Source organism: Terrapene carolina, unplaced genomic scaffold (genome assembly GCF_002925995.2).
Source record: "Terrapene carolina triunguis isolate 2854851 unplaced genomic scaffold, T_m_triunguis-2.0 Scaffold210, whole genome shotgun sequence".
Taxonomy (NCBI): Eukaryota; Metazoa; Chordata; order Testudines; family Emydidae; genus Terrapene; species Terrapene triunguis.
The window spans coordinates 15678309-15694773 of record NW_020664561.1 but is presented as its reverse complement, the minus strand read 5'-3'; the positions used below and the strand labels follow the sequence as shown (position 1 = coordinate 15694773).

Here is a 16465-nt window from a genome sequence, read left to right as displayed (position 1 = left end):
ATGTCTGGGTTATTTACTCAACTGCATTAGCTGATCAACGGCCTTAGGGATTTAAATTTAAGTTCAGAGATATTATCTTATTTAAAATTATTCACTTTATAGCTTCGATATACCAGTCTTAGATAATGCTAGTCTCCATCCCTATCTCCACTACAAATACAAGTTTGTCTGTGGATGCAGTTACATCATGACTCAGTTACAACACAGTTTTGTTTTGTAGTGGAGACGGAACCTTCACTGCATTTTGTAACCAGACTGACCACCCTGCACCTTTAAGCGGGGGGGAGAGATTTGGCTGGCTGGCCAAATGAAGGGAACTGTGTGCTTTATGGCTTGGGGGATGACAACTACTGGAAAAGAGTTAGTGTGGTTGCTGACTCATCCCATGGGAATGAGAGGTTTAAAAGAGGCAGCCCTGTGCCTTAACCCTCTCTTTTGCAAGGAGCAGGCTAGGAAAGGTATACAGTGACCAGATAAATGGCTTGGAAAAGGACTTAAAAAGAGGTGTTCAGTAAAGGAGTGAAGGGGCAGGGGGGGGGCGGCGGTTGGGGACTCCTATGATTGGTACAGCAGGGAGCCAACCCCCATTATTATAGCCCACCATAACCCTCCTACCGGGGGGCGGGGTGGGGGGCCTTGATGGCAAGGTCCCAGCAATGGATTTGCTGGAGGGACCTGGCTGGAAAAAGAGGGGGAGCTGGTAAAAGCCCCCCAGATAATTATGGAATAAACATGGGGTTACCTCCACTGTACACTTTTATCTGCAGGGTAGTCCCAGACATCTAATAATAAAGTTGCAGCCTGATTAAACCCATGTCAAATTTTCCTGGCCTTCTTTCGGTATAGTCAGACAATAAAGCCTTGGACACATCAGGACCTGTGACATGGACATAATCTTTTTCTGGTGTTGTCTGGGTCTGGTCTGAGTCCTAATTCCAGTGCATCCTCCCATCTCAATTTGGTGGCATGCTGGTCCACTTCAAACAAAGTCAAGTAATTCACTCAGTATTTTTCAAATCAGATTTATAACATTTTTTTCAGTTCCTTTTAATTGCATGTTTTATTATTGTCCTGTATTTTCCTTTAAAATGGACTGAAAGTGTTATATAAAAAAATCAAATAATATCTTATTTTCCCATCCATTTTGCTTTGTTGGCAGATACTCAGAAAACTACATTTCTGACAAATATTTACTTTTAAAAAAAATCTTTTAAAGAAGAGTAAAAATTGAGATAGCATTTCCTCAGACAAATGAACTCCTCAAACAACACAAATATAGGGTTCCGCTATACAGTAATCCCTGCCAGTCTTCTTGAGTTGTCACTGGTTTGAAAAGCAAGAGAGAATCTTCTTTATTCAGTTTTACCAGATACAATTGTAACTTTTGTTCCTATAAATGATTTCCTGGCCCTTGGGATAATAAATTACTACCAGGAGCACTGGAGACAGCCATAAACGTATGAGAAAGTGATTCTGCCCATCAGTGAGAACAAGGAGTCAACACCCTTCTTAGTTCTTTGTCTGGTGAATTGTGTCTATTGTTCTCCTGAAACAAATCCAGAAAATGAAGGACAACATGAACCCACACCACAGACAAACTCACTGGAATGAGTTCACTCTTTAGGGAAGATACACCTTTTAAAATGTCCTTTACTACAGTATCTACTGTTTAACTGACAAATTTTAATATTATGAAGGATGATAAACTACAAGCAATAAGTGTTTAAATATTTATTAGGTGAACATGCTTATCAGGGCTAGAAGCAACTGCAATGTGGATGAACAGGACAGTTTATTTTTCAATCCTTGATGGGGTATGTCACAGATTAAAATAAAACCACGATCCTTGTTTGATTAAATATTCAGGAAACAGTAGAGTACTGAGATGGGAAAGCTCTTATAATGAACCTATAAACACTTCTTTGTTCGGAGAACTCTTCTGCCAAATAGTCCAGTCACAAACATTGCACCTTTTCTGGTGTAACACTTTACCTGTCATCCTCCCAAACCAGAAGATTAAAGAGACAGACTTCAGGCTGGACTATTGCATTTAAGGAAATAATCCTCCAACTAAATTAAAAAAAAGATGTAAAATTGTCACTGTGGAATCATTTGGTGTAAAGGGAGCACAGAGTGAATTCTACTCAGCTGAAATACCTAATGTTGCTTCTCTCAAGGCCAAACATTTTTTTCCCTTTCCAAATTAACAATTCAGCTCTAAGTATTTAAAAAAGGCTCTTTAATACATAGTAATGTCTATTTGTTGGTGTCACATAGAGTGAAATACTTGCAGCTCCTCTAAATTTTCCCTTTCACCAAAATAAAATGTGATTTTTCAGGGAATAAAGAACACTTTAGTTGCCTGAGACAAATATGTGATTTGCTTAGTGAGGCATGTTGCCAGTTTTCAAAAGTACTGTGATCACTGGCAGAAATGGCAGAAGCTCACAATCAACCAATATGCCAGTTCTTGTAAAAACTCACAGAATCTGTTTTCCATACATGAAAAGTTGCAGAGCAAAAACTGGTGTCTGTAGAGCTGTATTCAATACCCTCCCATCCTCTAACATATCACCACAATTTTTAAGTATATTTAATTCTGTTTCATTTGGCTTCTGAAAATAGAAAGATTATATTATATGATGCACCTCATCCCAAATTAAGCCTAAAATGCGCATTCATGAGAGAGTATCAGCTAGTGATTATAGTAGGGGAAAGGGAAAGAGGACTTCTGGGTCCTGGCTCCTGAACTTGTCACTGACCTGCTAGGTGTCCCGAATAAGTCGTTTAGCTTCTAATGCCTCAGTTTCCCACTGGTAATAATACATTACAGGGATGCGGTGAGGTTTCGTTAATAAAGGTGTGTAAAGTGCTCTGAGATTCTCAAATGAAAGTTGCTATAAAAATATTCTTTGAGATTTGCAAAACAGGCTAGGAGGATTAATGTGCCTAAATCTCCTACACTGTTCTGAAAAATCTCTAGTGTTATCATCTCTATTCAGTGAAGGTCTGTTGCAGAGATGCTTATACCTGCAGTCTGTATTCATGGCTTTTTGCAAGGCTGGTTAATTTGAAAAGGCTTGCCAATAAATAAAATGAGACCATGAGCATTATTTCAAGAAAGATCTTTAAATGATGGTTGATAATTCTGACAATAGGATTAAATTTCAAATTCCCCCTCCCCCCCAAAAAGATGAAACAAAACTTCAATAGTAGAGGGTATAAAAATCATAGGAGGTATAAAAACCTACTTTGCTATTCTGTTTATTAATTGATCCACGCTCTCCCTTAATGCTTGGGCTAACTTTAATTTGCCATTCATGATGGGTTTGGATACTTTTCCAAAATTAGGTTTCCTTCCCACACTGTTCTCACTCTGTAACCTCTTGCCCTACCCTTTTCTCATCTCTCCTGCACACAAAAGCGTCATTGAGACAACTAACTCCCATAATGGTTTATGCCAACAAGTGGCTGCCTTAAGTCGAAACTGATGTATCGTCTAGGACTGGTAAAGCATGGAATATTAAATATACTGTGGCTGATTTCCTCCTTTCATGTGGCTAGGATACCTGTATGTCAGTCATCTACTGTACTCTCTGTAGTTATCACACAAAAACATTTATTTATTTGATTCTTACCTTTTCAATTTTCTCATCTAGCATTCTGAAGAATTCCTGTTGGCTTTCAGAGATGTGCATGCTGAAAGACATGAGGGAAGAGTGTCTATGTAGGCACAGATTTATCTATTTTCAAATTAATACAGTATTCCAAAATCATTTAGAGATCCAATCTCAGACTCTGGATTACCACTTGGAAAGAGATGTACTTTGTGCTTATGCCAACAATGACAGTAACATCAAATGGCATACGTAACACTGGAAAGCTCCCCACTCCGAAGCTGTATAGAATTCTGTCAGAAGCGGTCTGAGGGCCCAGTAGTGCAAGGTACTGAATCAGTGAGAGTTCTTTAGACAGGCTGAAACTCCCATTAACTGATAGAAAGTTTTGCCCATATAAGGACTGGAGGATTTGGCTGAATGTATGCATGTTACTCCCATTAATGCTATTAGGAATTGTGTGCATATCAAGAGGAAACTGAACTCCTTCAGCATCTTTTCTTTTTGTCAGACAGACTGCAGGAACTTAATATTCAGCTACATACTCCAGAGGCGGAGGCTGAACTAGCCAAGTACTGACAGACCCCTCTGTGTTGAAACTGAAGATTTCTAAGATTGTAGAGTGCACCATCACACCAATCAGAGGCCTACAATGTGAAACTAAAGCCCATTTTATAACCTTACCCTGAAAGGTCCTTTTGTAGAGCACGGTCTTACCACAGTCAAGCTCCATGTTAAATAGTCGGGAATCTGTTGCACAACTCTCTTTTTTTATCCCCAGATGGGAGTTTCACTGCTCTCAGACACTCAGATCATTTACTTCCATTAACTCCGCAGCACCAGGAGGCTCACGTTTTAGTGAAACTGTGTTTTGCATTAGTGTGCAGCATTGGAAAATACTATTATTAGTTATCTGTAAAGCGCTGACAGCATGCTTGTATGGAACAAGACACAAAAGACAACAGACAGGCCTTGCCCCCAGGGGAGCTTACAATCTGAAAATACAGAAAGGTCAGACACAAAAAAAGGACAGGGACATTCAGAGGATGGTGCTTAGAGGGGTCTTTTTAAAAAAACAACAATAAAGTATTGGGCAATGAGAGCATTTTTAGTGATGTGGATAAGCCTATTTGTGGAGCTCACAGGAAAGTGAGTTTTCAGGTGGGATTTGAATGAAAAGAGGGTCTGGTGTGGTGTCTGGCACATTAGGATAGGGCAGGAATGCCAGGCACTGATCAAAGCATAAAGGAAGAGTGAGAAATAGAAGAGGGGTGCAGATCTTAACAATGCTGTCAGACAGTTAAAGAGAAACTGCAGTTTGATAATGCCACTATTTAACTAATATGAAAAGTTGATCCAGCTTGTTAAATTCAACTCCCAAATTGTCCCGAGGTTTGACTTTTTCAGTATGATACTTTGAGCTGTAACAAGTTAATAACCCACTCAAATGCCCAATGACATGGTCTAACAAAGCCATGCATGTATGCTGTATCTGCTATCAGGATGAGGATATACAGCGCTCTGCTCATGTTGGGACCTTGAATGAAAAATAGGTTTGAAAGAGAAGTTCTTAGAGGGAAGCTGGAAGTTAAATTACCATCTAGGTCAATTTATTAAGCAAGAAAGAATTTTAAAGAGTGGATTAAAAAAAGTGAATAATATCGAAGTTTTAGAACCAAAGAAAACAGTTTGTTCAAAATCTGCTTTCTATAACTATTAGGCTTACTACATTGCCAACCAGTTTTCAGTAAGGGCATATATAGGTCACAAACTAATTTCTCTATCTGAGATACAGCACACACACTGTGTTGGTGTGGACAGAAACATAACTCTGATACATCATTTATAAGATAACGTAGCAATTTAGCTCCAGCAGATAACCCAATTGACATGCAAAGTATGACAGAGACAACCAGAATGAGCAAACAACCACGACAGCCTAGTTATCATACTACATTTTCTTAGGAGGAAAGAGCATTTGAAATTCATGTCTGCCTCCACAGCTCTCAAAGTGCCAGCTTCCAACACAATAATAAGAGACTTTCAGGGCCTACCAAAGATGTAATTTTCAGGAAGACTATTTAATTACAGGAAAAAAATTATCTACTGCTATGTGGGTAAAAAGATCATTCAAAATAGTTTATTAGAATACTTCTATCATTAAAAGTCTGTATAAACGGTCACTGTAATAAACCGTTATCTTCAGAAGTGCATAACTTGGCAGTAAAATTGCCATCATGTTGGAGATGCAATACAGAAAATGCTGACTTAATAGATACTCTCTGGAATTGTGTAAAATTACAATAATACTGGGAATACATAAAGCAAAGAGTGAATGAACTACTGGAAGAGAATGAAAACTACCCAAGGATCTAAGATGGTACTCTGGGCTATTCCTCTTCAAGAAAATGCTTTTGACAAACAGAAATGTCTGAATAATCTTTTTTCTTGTGATATTTTATGTGTTAGACATCACGAGAAATCTGAAACTATCTTGATGTGTATGCATTTTATAAGTTTCATAGTGTGCCACCAGTTAAGAATGAGTTGATACAGGGAAATAATGTTTTACAAAAATTTGGATTCCATGGCTAGATACAATAGTACAAAATAGATTATTTCTTTCATTATACTTCCTAAAGTCCCCATCCTGAGATTTATGCACGTGAGTAGTTCCAATTACTTAATGGGATTAATCACATATGTAGAAGATAATTGTCTGAGTAAGTCTTTGCAAGATCTGGGCTTTGATTTGTAAAATCCAAGTTCTGCTAGGTGTAGCAGTAATCTCCATGATTGTACTTGTACACTTAATTCAACAAATAATTTTTAAAAATCCTCAATTTATGCTTCAATTTATAACATTTGATCCAAGTTGGGCTTTTTTTTTTTTTTTAAACAAACAACATTTTACAAAACTATTTTTGAATATTCAAGTGTAACAGCCCTCTCCATCCAATACACCAACACCCAATTGTAATCCAAAGTTGGGTATTTTAAGGTTTAATTTCTGCTTCTAAATCTCTAAATTAAAAAAAAACAAAAACAAAAAACTGATATTTAACAAGTGATTAGCTAGGAAGTTGGTACCCAGACCTGCAAAGATGTTTGTGTAAATGTATACATGAATTCAGTGGAAATACTTCTGTAAGTAAAGCCAGTCAGTGGGTAAGTGTTGGCAGGATCAGGTCATGTTGGATAAATATTGCAGGTTTTACAGAACAGCCTAATGTTATAAGAGATAACAGTATATTTATTTTTGTAGAAAGACAACAGAACTTGTCTATTATGTTATCAAGGTGCATTTCTTTTGTTAAATCTGGTTTCTGTAGGAACTTTTTAAACTCCTGCTTGAAAACAAAAAAGGATCAACCAAATTACATAGAAAATAAATCGTTAATCTCTTCCTGCCTCAGATGCAGCTGAACAGATGGCTGACTAAAGTAATTTTTTCCCTTTAACCCAATCTGATAGTCACCCAGCTAGCAGTGGCAGCCAGAGAGGAAGAGCTACATTGTGCTCCTGTACCCAAGCGTGTCTTTACATCCCTAAACATGCTTTGAGTGAAGTAAAATACTGCAGTACTTACTGCCTTGTTGAAGGGTACAAATTGTCCCTCTCACCCAAATGAATTTCTTTCCATTTATATCTGTTTTCTAGACTAAAAAAAAAAAAAAAAAAAAGCTGCACTGTATTTCAAGGACTCTCTTGAAAGTTATATGGTGTGACAATTTGCACAATGTACTTTGAATGCAGCAAGTTTAAGTTTATACTGTGCCTTTAGGGCTCTTATCTCTAGTAAAGAACAGTGTCTCCTTTATTGCTTAGGATGCAACAACACTGCTTTATCATTTCACTGTTAAGTACCAAATCTATGCTATCATGAAATCTCTTATTTTCAATTCAGTTGGTGACTAAAATGTAATGGTGATTGAGATATGAAACAAGTAATTAATACTGGCAACTAATACTGTCACAAGAGGTAAATATGGCAAGGCAGTGCTATGTTTAATACTGACTGATTTCAAAAGGAAATAGCAAGAGAACTTTAATCTAAGGGTTGCATAAACTGACTGCCACATAGCACACTGTCAGCACATAACAAACACCATCATCATCTTAAATGGAAGTAGTTTAGTCTAATTCCCAAATTTGTTATGCTGTTTATCTACCAAAGTAAGCCTAAACATTGGACAGAATCTTTGTAAATAACATCTGGTTAGGGTGCGGGTGAATGTGTATTTATTTATGTGTATAAACAAATGTATCATATGAGAACTATAATGTAGTGAGGTACCCTGGGAAGGTGTGGCAGGGTAAATCTATTCAACAACAACAAAAAAGTTTTGCATCTTTGAAAATCAAGCCAAGAACAAGGTATTGCAAGGATGGCTGAAGTTCAGCCTCTGACCCACCTAATACCTATGGAATTGTACAGCATGTCTCAAGGGTACTTCCATCATGAATACAGCCATGCTCAGACACTAAATATCCTGGCATGCAATGCTTCAGCTTGATCTGAACAGTTCTCAATAGGCCATCCATCTGCAACAAAAATGTGAGGATGGCTGCATTCTTCTCTGTTTTATTTAAGCTAGGTGTGACCCTTCGGTTGTTAGGGAGCTACCAATGCAGCCTTTACTTGGGCAAAGTTTGGGTATTTTTGGGGTATTGTTTTAATTCAATAAGCATTCATTTCTATTAAAATTATGGAGTGTAACTTACTTTGCTCTGGGTTGATGTACTAATCCTGGGACCTCTTTGTTAGATTTAAGTCTTACATTTGAACTGGCACTTTTTTCCTGAAACACACAAAAACACATATATAATCAGCATTTATTAAACATACTTTCTGTATATTTGTCCTCAGAATGTTACTCTCTAGTACAGAGAAACCAGTCTCTGCAAATGGATTTGTAAAAATCCAGGTATTTATAAACATAAAGCATTAAGCATGAGGAAACCAAATAAAAAAATCTTTTAAGGAAATCTAGAACAGTTCTGTAATAGTACAGCTAGCGGCCTACAGATACTCTTGTTAAAAATGACAAACGTGGACCTGATGGCTCAGAGGATTTGTAATAGGATACAGAACCGTGGGTCTCCAGGTCACTGGTTCAAATCTAACACAGGCTTGTAGTGATCAAAGTTGTTATTATCAGATGACTGTCTAGTGGCCTGTGCAAATCTGAGTCTAGTTACTCGTAGACAGGTTACCTGCCAAGTAGCACTAATTGGCAGCTTTAATGAGGTGGTGAGGCAAAATACTGAATGGTCACAGAGACTGAACTAACCTCTTACCTATAGAGTTAGCTCTCTCAAAACAGGGCTGGAGTTAAAGACTTCCGTCTCCCAGGCTGTCAATTCAGCACCTTGTTGAAAGTGCTAAGATCACACTCACACACTAAATTGCCAAGTTCTCTCTCTTTCTCATGCACAAGCATACTTTAGTTCTTTTGTAGCTCAAAAGATGGGTGGGTGGATAAGTAAAGCAGCAGCAGCAAATTTTGGGGGCATGGTAATGGAAAGAAGTATCACTGGAGAAACTTCTTTACGTAGAACTGTTAGAGCTTTAAATTAAAGTCAAGTCAATATTAGGAGTAAACTGTAGGCATGCATTTGTCGTAGCGCAGCTGACCAGAGCGAGCAACACAGGGAGAACAAAAAATCAAATGTGGTTGTAAAATTAATAAAGGAGCAGTTATGGAGATTTTACCTATTCGGACATAAAATAAGATAGAAAGGGACAAAAGAATAAATCAAGCAATATGCTTATGGGCAGGTACACAATTGTGTCCTGTACACAGAATAATTAAACCAAAAAAAAAAAAAAAGGACAAAAAAAGAGAAAATCCTTGGCTTGGCTTTGAGCCAGCATTTCAAGGTAACACCTTGTTTTCAGTACAAAAATTTGCTATGAATCAAAAAACTTGGCATACAAGGTGTCACTTACCTTGACAAAATTTGGAAAAGAATATGGTCATTTTTTACTTAAATATTATTAAAGTGATTTGCATTAGAGAAATCTGACAGTACAGATGGTGTAGAACAGTCAAATGTTAGTCTATCAACTAAATAAATCAATCTAATTTCCTTGGCACTTGGCTGCTGTGACCATTTTTGAAAAGTTAAATACAAAAAATTAATTTTTAGATTTTGTCTGTCTTCTATAGTCTCATTTAAAAAACCTGAATGGATCAATCACTTTAAATTATTTTTAATAATAGGCTGGCGAGTTACTTGATTTTAAAAGTGGGTCATTATACAATTAATTCTTGAATGAATAATTCCATAAGGACTGGAAGCATCAACTTTCTATACATGCTTGACACTTTTTCTGGTGCAAATCACTGTAACCTTTCTGAAAGGACTGCAGACTAAGTGGTATCTTATTTGAAAATGAGTTAATAAAATTCAGGAAAAAACAAGCCTAAACTTGGGCCTTCACTCGTATCTTTACATCTTACCAGTCATTATCTCACCATTATTCAATGGAACAATGCTGAAGCATCAGGATAAAGAGTGCATCCCACCTTCTGAATTCATTTTCTTTCATAGCATTTTTTAATCTTGCTTCAACAGTTATTTGTCGATGACTTTTTTTGTGCATGTAAGATAAGCCAATAAAATTGTCAAGTGAAAGAGGAGTAGATCTCAAGGCTAATCAGAGGGAAAGAGAGATGCTAGGCTGGTAACTTATCAGAAACAGAGGTACAAGATCAACTTCCAGTCTCATATACATGGCACGTCTTGCTGTTGTATCCCAAAATATCTGCTGCTGTGCTAGCCAGCATGTGATAATGGATATTGGAGACATACAGTGATGTGTATCACATATCTGGAGTTAGAATACAGCCCAAAGTATGCAAGTTCAGTGGCTACAGGTGCACACCACCTAGTAATGAAAATAGAAGTTGAATTCTGTGATCCCCACTTTCTCAACACTCATATGCCACACCTCATTTCATACCACTTCTTGCACTCCTCCCAAAGATACACACCATGTCTCTGCCAATTCCTATCACCAGTGCAAAGTAAAAGAAAAGAGAGCTGTGATGTACACCTTACTCTGGTTTCAAGCAGAGCTAAACTACATCAGTGTAAATCACAACTTTCCTTGTCTAGTGCAAACCCCAAAAGTAGTTTAGCTACATGGGTGGCTGGAATCAGGACAATCCCCACTACTGACAAGGCCTTGGTTGGCTTCTGAGGAGAAACTTTTGTCAATCAAGAGCAATTAAAGGACCAGAGAAAAAAATAATTTGCCTTTATATAGACTTCTGTTCATAGATCTGAAAGCAGCATACAAAAAATTAATTTAAGGTAGCCCCCACTGCCCTGGTCATAGTTTTATACCCATGCTACAGATGACAAAACAGGTGCAGAAAGATTACCAAGGTCACTTTGGAAAAATTCATGGTAGAGCTGGGAACAGATTCCCAGATCTCGACTTCCAGTCCTGTGTTTTTGTGACAATTTCGATTACCCTACGAAATGGGCATCAATAATTAATACATTTCAATTATTTTATCTAATCAGAGTATGTTTCTTCTCCCCTGCATTCTCCATCTGTTGCTCAGCTGGAGTAATGGGCAGAATAAAAGGAATTAAAAAAAATAAACACCCCCCCCCCAGAAAACAAATAAAAACTGCGCCGAAATCATTCTTGTAAGGTTCTGTCTTAAGCTGGCTCATCACTATGTTTATAGCTATTATTTACCAGCAATATTTTGTAACACAGGACAAATATTTGCTCTATAAAAATAGATTTCCAGAAATAGTTCTCCAAAGCATAAACAAAATAAATCAAATATTTCCCATAATTTGGAAGACAAATTAATTCCGTAATAATTAATTGTCTGAATTCTTATATCAAATAAAACCAACCAACAAAAACTTACAAATGATTTGGAACTATCAAGCTATGTATTTGGTGAGCCTATGTAACTATGCAGTGCTATTTATGTTACTCTTCTCCACCCCCATAAACACATCCCTATTGTGTGCCGAGTTAATTCAGGCACCCATCCTGATAATACTTAATATGCAATACATATATATAACAAATATGTATTTGCTTTAATTTAATCTGACATCAACAGGACTACTCACAAGCATGAATTAAAGCAATTGAGTGAGGCCTTGTCTACATACAAACTTGTTATTATTTAAGTGTTACTTATTTCAGTTTAACTTCAACCTGTTCACACTCAACAAACTAAACTGAAATAAGCTACTTTTAAAATGAAATAAGAATGGGTTTCTATTGGTTCAGCTATACTGGTTTAAAAAATGATTTAAGTTAAACCGGTACAATTTTCCTGTGTGGATCAGGCCTAATCAAAATAAACTAAATCAAAATGAGTCTGGATTAAACCAAAATAAGAGTTTCCACACAGCCTCTTGCAATTGTTTAACCAAATCAGTTTAAAAATCAAACCTTAAGTTAAACCAGTGCAACTCTGCATACAGGCAAGCCCTAAAGCTTTGAAGAACTGGAACCCCAAATTGTAAACTCTTTAGGGTAGGGACTGCATATTTTTTTACATGTTTGTACAGGGCCTAGCACAATGGGTCCATCCTCATCGGGGCCTTTGGGCATTACCACAAAATGAAAAATAGCAACAGTAGAAGAAAGGAATGTAATAGTACTCAACTGCATGTAAGCATGTCAAGCCTGTCATTCCTGCGAAATCTCCCAGAGAAAATAGCAAAAGGCCAGCTCAGCTAACTAAAGCCAACATTCTAGAACCAGCACAATCTGGATTAGGCCAGGACACAGAACTGAATCTGCTTCAGTGGCACTGACGGATAATCTCCTCCTGCCAATAGGTAGAGAATAAACATCCATTCTAATCCTCCTGAACCACTCTGCAGTGTTCAACACTGTTGATCATGAGATACTACAACCTTACCTGCGAGAGGTGGTTTGAGTCCTTCCTAGAGAGACTCACCCAAAGAGTAGTGATGGGAAATTGCACATCATTCCACTAGAGCCCTCACTTGTGGGGTTCTGCAAGAGTCAATTCTCTTTCCAGTCCTATTCATATCTACATGCAAGCATTAGCTGAAATGGTGAGAGGACATGGACTCAAGTACCAGCAATATGCAGAGGATACACAGCTCTGCCCATCCTTCACCTCATATGACCACACCACTACCACCAATATGGCCCAGTGCTTGGATGAGATCAACTCATGGATGAAGAACAGCCGGCTGAAGCTGAACCTAACCAAAAGAGAGATGATGCTGGTGGGCGGAGAAAAATATTTTGAGGAGTTTGCAGCCACAGGGCAGTCTCCTTTTACTGAAGGTTCTCATCCACAATTGGTCAATTCAGTCCGTAGTTTAAGAGTACTCTTAGATTCTTCACAGATGCAGAGCTTCCACATCGCAGCAGCAGCAAGTAATGTCTTCTACCATCTCTGATTGGATAGGAGACTCCGTCCCATCATGGGAGATGAAGACCGATCCTCAGTTATTCATGCCTATCTCCCATCTTGGCAGGATTACAGCAATGCAATATACCTGGGCACTCAGGAAACTCCAACTAGTACAGACCACTGCAGCGCGTCTCCTCAGCAACATGGCCTACCATGAGAATATCACTCCTGTCCTCTGTTCTCTACGCTGGCTTATCATGGAATTTTGAATTAAGTTTAAGGTCTCGGACCCTATCTTCAAAATGCTCCGTGACCTGGCCCCAGGATACCAAAAGCCCTTCTAAAGCTCTGGGATGAAGACTGCGATCCTCTAGCACAATGGAACTCTCAACAATAATAGTAAAACTTGTCTGCGCAGGAGACAGAAGCTTCTCCAGAGGTGAAGACTGTGGAATGCATAGGCGCCCACTCCGTGGGTGTGCCACAGCTGGAGCACCCGCAGGGAAAAATTAGTGGGTTCTCTGCACCCACCGGCACCCAAGCTCCCCCCTCCTCGCCACCTTCTCCCCATCCCCAGCGTGCCATAAACACCATAGTGATGAGCATGATATAAAAATATATAGAGAACACAACAGAACATGTATAGCTGTCCCAAGCCATAAAATGCTTAAAAAATATACAGATGTATGGTTCACTCTTTTTCATTTTTCTTTGGATTAAAAAAGCAACCTGTTTTAGTGATGCCTTGCTCTCTAGTGATTGTCTACAAAAGATTCTTTCATAAACGTGTTTTGGGAAACCAGTACAAACAGAAAAGTTATTTTTCTTTAAATGGTATGTAGGATGTGTGTATGTGTGGGTGAACAATTTAAAAACCATGTTGTTGTGCTCCATGTCCTGCTGAGGCAGCTATATAATTCATAAGTTTAAAATATTCTTCCACTAACAAGGATTTAATATGACATATTTGAATGCAATAGAAATGAACACACTTTTTACAAATTTAAACTAAACTTTAAAAGGGGCCTTGGCTTCCCTCACCCCCTCCCAAGATCACACACTCTGTAAGGATGTGGCAAATTCACAACATTGTAGCTACTTCCACACCGTCCCTTACAACATATATATTTTTTAAAAAGCAGAGTTTGATGCCTGAATATTTGTATTGGATATTCAACAACAAAAAGGAGGTCAGGTCTTATAACAACCATGGATATTTTGTGTTGTACTTCAAAGATATATCTCCCCATTATGTTGCACCTTATCACAATCAAGGTAAAGCAGTCATCAAATTAAGATGATTTCATTTGATAGGTTTCTTAATTATTGATAGCTCCACCAAAAAGGATATGCTATACCAGAATTTCTGGGTATTAACAGATGGCAATGACTGTACTGCCAGATGCTATTAGCATTGCGGCAACCACTAGTGCCACATTAATTAAATGTCTGTCAGTGTTTCCATTCAAACCAATTTCCAAGAGGTTTATTAATTTAATTTTAAATATTCTCTCTCTGCAGAACCTTGGCATAGAAAGACTCAGGTCAGAAGCAGATTCTTATTCCCCCTTTCCCCCTCCCCTGCCAATACCAAGCTATGTAAAAGTTCCTTTGGTTCATAATGTTTTTAAGGAAATGTATAAGAAAAATAAATAGAAAGTTGAACTTCACACTCAGAAACATTAACTAAGGACCCATCCTGCTAACACTTACCGATGAGCAGCATAGTGCTTACTAATGTGAGTTGTCCCATTGACTAACATGGGACTGTTCCTGAGAGTAAAGGTGCTTGACATGCATGTCTGCAGATCCTGATCTTGCAAAAACTTAAGCACATGCATGATATCAATCCTGTAACTAGATACAAATTCCATCTTTAACAGAACTTAAAATTATTGATAAGGTGGATTGATTTTTAAAAGGACATGGTTTCCAAAGCAGAGCATGTACTAAAATATTTAGTTACCAGATTGCAGATAATAGTTCCGAGGTAAATTACGTATTATTGTATGTATATGATTTTTTTAAATGGACATGGTCCACAAGAAGTGTAGTCAGCTTGTTAAAAAAACTAGTTAAAATCAGTTTCAGATACTAACAAATGCAAATTTTTGTGGACCTAGAGTCACATTTTCCTATTCTTTAAGACTTTTTTTTTCCTGTTGGAGAACAACTGTATAAAATCTGTTTTGCTAATTCTTCAAAGTGTCGTCAAAATACACTAAGCGAACAGACTGAGAAAAAGAGGATTTTTTCCACTTTTAACTCTTTTAGTTATAATGATCTTAGGCCTTGGATGTTATTTGTAACAACAGCAGGTAACAAATTCTCTGAAACAAGTTTGAGTTATTAAGATGACTGTGCCTCCTTAGCACATGAGCCAAAATACATTCATTTCAACATAAATCTCAAAGGTAGCTTCAGAATGCCTTACAGCTTAATATCAATTAAGTCTTTCACAACTATTTAAATATTTATAAATATTTTAATGATTGATATTTATATACCACTCATCATTTTGTAGGATCCCAAAACACTTCTCAAACAAACTATATGCTGGGATCACTTCATTCACTACTGAAATGCAGCAGCTTTTTAACAGCACAACAACAACAGTAATTACTATTGAAGGTCAAATATTTGCACTTTTATATGCATGATAGTACTTAAAATAAATGACTGTTAGGCCATGTCTACACAGCGAGCTTACAGGGGCACAGCTGTACCGATGCAGCTGTGCCGCTGTAAGATCGCTCGTGTAGCCACTATGCCAATGGGAGAGCGCTCTACCATCGACAGAATTAAACCTACCTCCAACGAGCAGCAGTAACTATGTTGGTGGGAGAGCATCTCCCACCAGCATAGCACTGTCCACACCGATGCTTCTGTCAGTGTAATTTATGTTGCTCCAAAAGGTGTTTTTTTCACAACTCTGAGCGACATAAGTTATATTGACAAAAGTGCTAGTGTAGACACAGCCTTAAGAAAACCTAAATAAACTGACCTGAAATACCATTAAAAGTTAGCCCAGGTCTACACTACAAACTTATGTTGGTATAACTACACCACTCAGGGGTGTGGAAAATCCACACCCTTGAGTGGCATAGTTATACCTACCTAACCCCATACTACCATTGTGTAGACAGCACTATGTCGATGGGAGGGATTCTCCCATCAACACAGCTACTACCTCTCAGGGAGTGGAGTACATACACTAACCAGAGAAGCTCTCCCATCAGCGTACGTAGTGTCTTCACTAATCACTGCAACTGTGCCGCTACAGCAGTGTAAGTGTAGACAAGTCCTCAGACTTAAAAACTTCAACAACATCAGACCAGAATTTTTTTACCTCCTCTAGTAAGCCAAAGCCATCTGCAGGTGATATTACATTAGAAATGTACCATTTCACTCAAAAACCAGTGGGAGAACACTTTAACCTGTCTGGCCATTCTATGACAGACCTGC

At 37.9% G+C, this 16465-nt stretch overlaps 1 protein-coding gene across 2 annotated transcripts in view; it reads right to left on the bottom strand.

Annotated features, from left to right (window-relative positions):
• The window catches only part of LOC112103417 (uncharacterized protein C1orf21), a 197646-nt gene that overhangs the window by 12058 nt on the left and 169123 nt on the right, over window positions 1-16465 (bottom strand). The window contains exons 4-6 of one of the 2 annotated variants that reach the window (XM_024195152.1): window positions 8343-8419; window positions 3639-3699; window positions 1481-1546 (exon numbers count right to left, since the gene is read on the bottom strand). In XM_024195152.1, coding sequence (XP_024050920.1) covers window positions 1481-1546; window positions 3639-3699; window positions 8343-8419 — 204 coding nt within the window. Of the gene's footprint in view, window positions 1-1480; window positions 1547-3638; window positions 3700-8342; window positions 8420-16465 lie in introns of those variants that run through there. The other variant, XM_024195153.1, reaches the window with a different exon arrangement.